Genomic DNA, 6,681 nt, shown 5'->3' with positions numbered 1-6,681 from the left:
TACGTGTCCTGATTGGGTTAGGGTTTAGGTGTCCTGACAGGGTCAGGGTTAGGGTTTACGTGTCCTGACTGGGTTAGGGTTTACGTGTCCTGACAGGGTTAGGGTTAGGGTTTACGTGTCCTGACTGGGTTAGGGTTTATGTGTCCTGACAGGGTTAGGGTTTACGTGTCCTGACAGGGTTAGGGTTTACTTGTCCTGACAGGGTTAGGGTTAGGGTTTACTTGTCCTGACAGGGTTAGGGTTTACGTGTCCTGACAGGGTTAGGGTTTACGTTTCCTGACAGGGTTAGGGTTAGGGTTTATGTGTCCTGAGAGGGTTAGGGTTTATGTGTCCTGACTGGGTTAGGGTTAACATGTCCTGACTGGGTTAGGGTTAGGGTTTACGTGTCCTGACTGGGTTAGGGTTAACGTGTCCTGACTGGGTTAGGGTTAGGGTTTACTTGTCCTGACAGGGTTAGGGTTTACGTGTCCTGACAGGGTTAGGGTTAACATGTCCTGACTGGGTTAGGGTTAACGTGTCCTGACTGGGTTAGGGTTTACGTGTCCTGACTGGGTTAGGGTTTACAGTACGTGTCCTGACTGGGTTAGGGTTCATGTGTCCTGACTGCTATAAACTGTTCTAACAGACTGTCAGTGGCGAATTCTGTGTTTCCAGCGTGTTGTTTATGGTGATGTCTTAGCTAGATGTTAGTAATGATTAATGATATTAATGATATATGTGGGTAACAGAATGACTGACTGCCTTAAGCAGGGCAGCTAACACATTTATGATTGACTGTCAGAGATCAGCTAACACAGGAGCACTTCTCCACTCTTTCTGCATTAGTCAGAGTGAGATGAACTTCATACACATAATGATTGTGATGAATCAGTAATTATAATAAATCAGTGTGTAGGCACTGAGTTCTAAACTTTGGACTTTGACCTTTAGTGTATGTTTGAGGTTATGACCTCTGAGGCATCTTACCTGCGCTCACTAAACGTGCTCAGAGATCACTTCCTGGGGTCACGGGAGCTGGACAACACGCTTGTGATCCATGACAAGAAGTCGCTCTTCTCCAACATCCTGCAGGTGCATGAGGTCAGCCAGAGGTTAGTGTTATTGACAACAATAAATATAAAAAATAATAATAACAATAATATTAATAATATAATAAGCATTTTATTTATCTTAGTAATAAGTATTAACCCCATGCACACACAGGTTCCTAAAGGATCTGTTGGCTCGGGTAGATGAATGTGTGCTCATCACTGATGTGTGTGACATCATCTACTTCCATGCACACACACACTTCTCTGTCTACATTGAGTATGTCAGGAACCAGGTGTATCAGGAAAAGACCTACAACAAACTGATGTATGACACACAAACATAATATGTCTCTTTTATCTTGCACAATGTTTTTTATGTTCTTCCATTTGTTGTGTGTGTGAGTAGGCAGTGTAACCGTGAGTTCCACACAGTAATGAGGCGTTTAGAACAATCTCCTCTCTGTAATCGGCTTCCATTTACATCCTTCATGCTGCTGCCATTCCAGAGGATCACACGCATAAAGATCCTGATACAGGTACAAACACACACACACACGCACACACACACACAAACCACAAGAATGTTCAGTAGTCCAGGACAGTTGGAGGAACTCAGGTGAGGAGGCATGATGAGTGAGTGACTCCATATCCGATCCACTGAAACTTTCTCTTAGTGTGTTTCATCTCAAGTCAAGTCAAGAAGCTTTTATTGTCTTTACAACCATATATAACTGTTACAGTACACAGTGACATGAGACAACGTTTCTCCAGGATCATGAAGCTACATAAAACAACACAGAGCTATAAGGACTTAGTAAGTGTCCTAGATACATAAAGTGTATCTGTATAACCTGGTGTACAGAGTGCAGGACAAGACAAACAAGACAGACAGGACAGTGCAGGACAAAAGACAGTGGAAAGAAAAAATATGACATCACACAAAAGACAATACACAAAAACAGCGGTGACCAGTGTAAATACTGTAAACACTAAACACTGTAAACACTGTAAACACTGTAAATACTGTAAACACTGTAAACACTAAATATTGTAAATACTGTAAACACTAAATACTGTAAACACTAAACACTGTAAACACTGTAAATACTGTAAACACTGTAAACACTAAATATTGTAAATACTGTAAACACTAAATACTGTAAACACTGTAAACACTGTAAATACTGTAAACACTGTAAACACTGTAAACACTAAATATTGTAAATACTGTAAACACTAAATACTGTAAACACTGTAAACACTGTAAACATTGTATGTTCAAACAATATTACGTGTGCAGGAATACTGGAGTGAACACATTATTATAGCCGCAGTAACATAATGTAAAGTATTGTGCAAAACAGCAATGAACTGAAATTTGAGACAGAAAGTGCAAAGAGCAAAAACAGCATATAAACACTTATGTGTGTAATTTTCTGTGTGTGATTAATTGTAGAGTATTCTGAAGAACACAGTGGAGGGTTCAAAAGAGGAAAACACAGCCTGCAGAGCTCTAACTACAGTGAATGAGGTTAGATGTGTGCAAACACACACACACACAGACACCTTTATTACTGTGGCTGAATAATTCTACTCTTAACTCTTGCACATACGTACACATTGCACACTTCAGAGTAGAATCAAGTTAAAGCTTGATGCTTTATACTTTTTGTTGGTGATGTGTTGTATGTATGTGTGTGTATATGTGTGTGTGTATGTGTGTGTGTATGTGTGTGTATGTGTGTGTAGATGATTAAAGAGGCAAATACACAAGTGGGTCAGATGAAGCAGATGGAGGAGCTCATACACATCACCACTATGTTAGAGTTTGACAAACTCAAGGTCTCAAACAACACACACACCTAAAGACACACAAAGCTATGCAGTACCCTGCCCTGTATTACCCAATGACCCTGTCCATCCCATAATACTCCAGGCAATTCCTCTGGTGTCTCGGACACGGTGTCTGGAGAAACAAGGAGAGCTACAGGAGCTCATTAAAGGAGGATCAATGTTCAGCTTCCGCTTCCGATTCAATCCCATCTACATCTTCCTCTTCAATGACATCATTATCCTTACACGCAGGAGGCAAGTGCCTGCACACACACACACACACACAAGCAGCACTAGCAGGAATAATAAACGCTTTCTCTTTCTCTCAGCAGTGTAAATTCAGATCGTTTCCTGGTTCTTGACCATGCCCACCGCTCACTGGTTCAGGTCCAACCTCAGTTAGACCACACCTTCTGTCTAATAATGCTGGAGAATCACCAGGGCAAGATGTGTGAGCGTGTACTGAAGGCTAACACAGAGTATGAAACATGCACACACAATCACAAACACACACACAAATTCACACTCACTATTGTAATGTTTGTCTCTTTGTCTGTAGATCAGACCTACACCGGTGGACAGCAGCATTTCCGTCTGTCTCTATCACTCAAGAATTAAAAGAAGAGAGAGTGTATGCTGATTGGGGTTAGCTTCACACACACACTGATTAGACACAACATGCATGTATTCATGTCTGAGTTTGGTTCTCCAGAGTTCTGGTGTGTGTGTGTTTATGTGTGTGTGTGTGTGTGTTTGTGTGTCAGACTGCCCACAGGTCCAGTGCGTCAAACAGTATGTTGCAAAACAGGCTGATGAGCTCAGCCTAGAACCTTCAGACATCATCAATGTTATACGCAAAACAAGCGAGGGTAAACAAGCGTGTGTGTGCTGTAGTGTTATGGATGATTTGTATTTCAGTGTGTTTTGTTGCTGTAACACTTGTTGATTATTGTGATGATGCAGGTTGGTGGGAGGGGATTCGTCTCTCCGATCAAACGACTGGTTGGTTTCCACACGATGTCGTGATCGAGGTCACCAATGAGCACCAGCGCCGCCGTAACCTTCGAGAACAATACCGCATCTCTCAGGCAGCCAATCGCAGCACTACAAGCACAGCTTTACTACAAGCGGCCAATCACAGTGTTCCCAGCTGAGTTTTATTGCAGCAGGCCAGTCTCATGCACTGTGTTCTCCTCAAGTGTCCGATCACAGACACAGAAGTGTCTGTTTCGATGGTCCAAACTCCCAGCGGTTCCCCTGATGGCTGAAACAAACACTTCTAATGACGCTGTAAATCAAGTCTCTCTAGTCCACATTATTGTAATTAAAATCATTATGTTCAAAATGTAAATAAACTTTATGTGAATCTCAGGTGAAGGACAACAAGGATGATGATGGGTCATTAGTCACGTCAGAATTCTTACAGATTTGTGGGGAAAAGAACGAACCCCAAAAAGCAGAAAGGTTTTAAAAATCAAGTCATCAGTAATGATCAGAGCTGATATCAGTTTTGTCCACAAGCCTAACTCTGTGTGTAGAGAACTAATTAAGGGCTAAAATAAACTAGAACTAAATATATAATTACAATGGGCTTTTCTCTCTTTTAAACCTCCATATGTTAAATAATAAAATAATTACCCTTAAAAATTAAAACATGGTCTCATTCAGACACACGTTTTGTGTGTGTGTGTGAGAGAGAATAAAAACTAGGGTTAGGGTGACATTTCACTCCTCTGAGAGGAGAGAGACGGTGGGCTGACTCACACCTCCTGCTTCAGCACTGAGGCACACGCACACACACACACACACACACACACACACACACACACACAGGATCAGGTCACTGTGAATGTTTATGTAAATGTAAGTTCACCCTGCTGACCTCCAACTAACATACACACACGCCACTGTAGCACCAGTGTAACTGAGAGTGTATGTGTGTGTAATTAAATTCAGACCTCCCCTGGATGTAGGAACATGCTTTGCTGGAGGAGGAACTCTGAAGATCAGCCTGCAGGCTGCAGCTAATAAAGACAACACAACAACGAGAGTGTGAGTGTGTAGGAGTATTTATATTGTGTTTATGTATTGCTGATGTACCTGTGTACTGTGCACCTGCCAGAAGATGTAGGTGTGGAGCGGAAGTTAAAGTTTATCAGGCTGAATTCATGGAAGAAACCGAGACATGGAGCCTGTCTGCTGTCCATCTGTAAAACATCTAAACATGAGGACAGGGGGAAGTTTGTGCACTTGTGTCCGGAGGGTCATGGGAAAGTACACACAAACAGTGCACATATGTTAACTCTGTGTGTGTGTGTGTGTGTCTGATTCATTTTGTATAAACTTGTATCTGGGGACTGATTTCGAATCATGGGTCGTCATAGCAACACAATCTTGAATAAATACTCGTAGCTCTGGCAGGGGTGCAAACACAGATACTTCCATGTTTATCGTATCTCCCAGGAACACTAATGAGTAATTTTTCACTCATTGGCCATCAGATGCAGAGTAAAGAGCCTGATGTGTTCAATGGAGTGTGCACTTAGGTGTGAGAGCCATGTGGGGAGGACTGAGACACTGTCAACACTAAACCTCCTGAAACACACATTCACACTGATTATAATATGGTCAGTGTTTAACTGACCAAGAGAGTGTACCTAAAATGTCTTTAATACTGTACTGGAGCACAGCACAGCCATCACATAATTCTATAAAGGGTTTTTTGGACATCAGGGATGTATTCGATGAATTGAGCTAACAGTTAGTGACAGTTTGTGACAGTTAGGAAAACAGACAATGTTTGTAGGTTCCGAAGTTCTTAATAAGGACATTAAAAATTGACCCATGCTTTTTTGCTTAAAGGTGAAAAGACCCAACTTTATGTATGTTCTGTAAGATTCCCTTATCTGTCAAACATATTTTATTAGATTGTCCTGGACTTAACACAAGCAGAATGCTCTTTTATCAACTTACTTCACTTAAGGACATATTTAATGACATTATGTCTGAAAAGGTTTTGCATTTTAAATTGATTCGCTTGGCTGAGCACTGCATCCGACGTGCCTCTAACATCAACTCAGCAACCTGTCAGTGCCCAGTGTCTCTATTAAACAGAGTTGTGAAAGCAGAAGTAGGCTCTGAGGACATATTTGGTCTTCGTGATCACACTGTTGAGACTCAAGATGGCATAGAAAACCATCACTTTAGCTTAATGTCACTGGTTGTCTGCGCCTTTCATAAGTTGAGACAAAGGTTCATACTCTGAAACCGCAGAGCAAAAGTGTCAGGAAGAAACTGTGTAAGGTCGTGTTGTTGTTGCAGGGAAACTAAACACTTAGTTTTAATGGTTAACTCAGCTGACAGTCCTGGAAGGATGTCACCAGTTAGCTTGGCAGTGTAACACACAAGTTCAGCCTCAAAGTCAAACTTTGTTTGTTTTTTTTGGTTTATGTGACTTTAGTACATACTTATTTAATGTGGCAAAAGTATTGCGGGACAGGAATAAATAAAAGATTGAACAGTTTTTGGCACCTCAACTATCTAACTTTCACATTATGTTCCTCTCAAATTTGTGATTTGCTTCCACCTGCAAATTGCTTTGTGTATCATATTTAATAAACCAATCCAATTTAAATGTTTAAATGAACATGTATAGTCACACCATTGTAGCAGTGTTACATGCAGTAGGCTATAAGGTAAGTAGTGATTGTTCATCACACTGTAACTAATAAACTTACACCTACTAGCACTATGCATTATATTGTGAAAAAGTAGATTATCTTATATCTTATAGTAGATTATATCAAAACCTTAAATT

General features: G+C 41.0%; 1 protein-coding gene across 3 annotated transcripts in view; it reads left to right on the top strand.

Annotated features, from left to right (window-relative positions):
• arhgef15a (Rho guanine nucleotide exchange factor (GEF) 15) overlaps positions 1 to 4,235 on the top strand; it is a 22,209-nt gene extending 17,974 nt beyond the window's left edge. For 2 of the 3 annotated variants that reach the window (XM_060863643.1, XM_060863644.1), the window contains 10 exons: positions 931 to 1,091; positions 1,204 to 1,356; positions 1,438 to 1,567; positions 2,488 to 2,562; positions 2,781 to 2,873; positions 2,968 to 3,119; positions 3,194 to 3,343; positions 3,424 to 3,509; positions 3,629 to 3,733; positions 3,828 to 4,235. In XM_060863643.1, the coding sequence (XP_060719626.1) occupies positions 931 to 1,091; positions 1,204 to 1,356; positions 1,438 to 1,567; positions 2,488 to 2,562; positions 2,781 to 2,873; positions 2,968 to 3,119; positions 3,194 to 3,343; positions 3,424 to 3,509; positions 3,629 to 3,733; positions 3,828 to 4,018 (1,296 nt within the window). In that variant the 3' untranslated portion in view covers positions 4,019 to 4,235. The remainder of the gene's footprint in view (positions 1 to 930; positions 1,092 to 1,203; positions 1,357 to 1,437; positions 1,568 to 2,487; positions 2,563 to 2,780; positions 2,874 to 2,967; positions 3,120 to 3,193; positions 3,344 to 3,423; positions 3,510 to 3,628; positions 3,734 to 3,827) is intronic. The other variant, XM_060863645.1, reaches the window with a different exon arrangement.
• Positions 4,236 to 6,681: the final 2,446 nt, after the last annotated feature.

The sequence above is a fragment of the Tachysurus vachellii genome, chromosome 26, assembly GCF_030014155.1.
Source record: "Tachysurus vachellii isolate PV-2020 chromosome 26, HZAU_Pvac_v1, whole genome shotgun sequence".
NCBI classification, from domain to species: domain Eukaryota; kingdom Metazoa; phylum Chordata; class Actinopteri; order Siluriformes; family Bagridae; genus Tachysurus; species Tachysurus vachellii.
The sequence above is the reverse complement of the archived record's forward strand: the minus strand, read 5'-3'. Positions and strand labels throughout refer to the sequence as shown.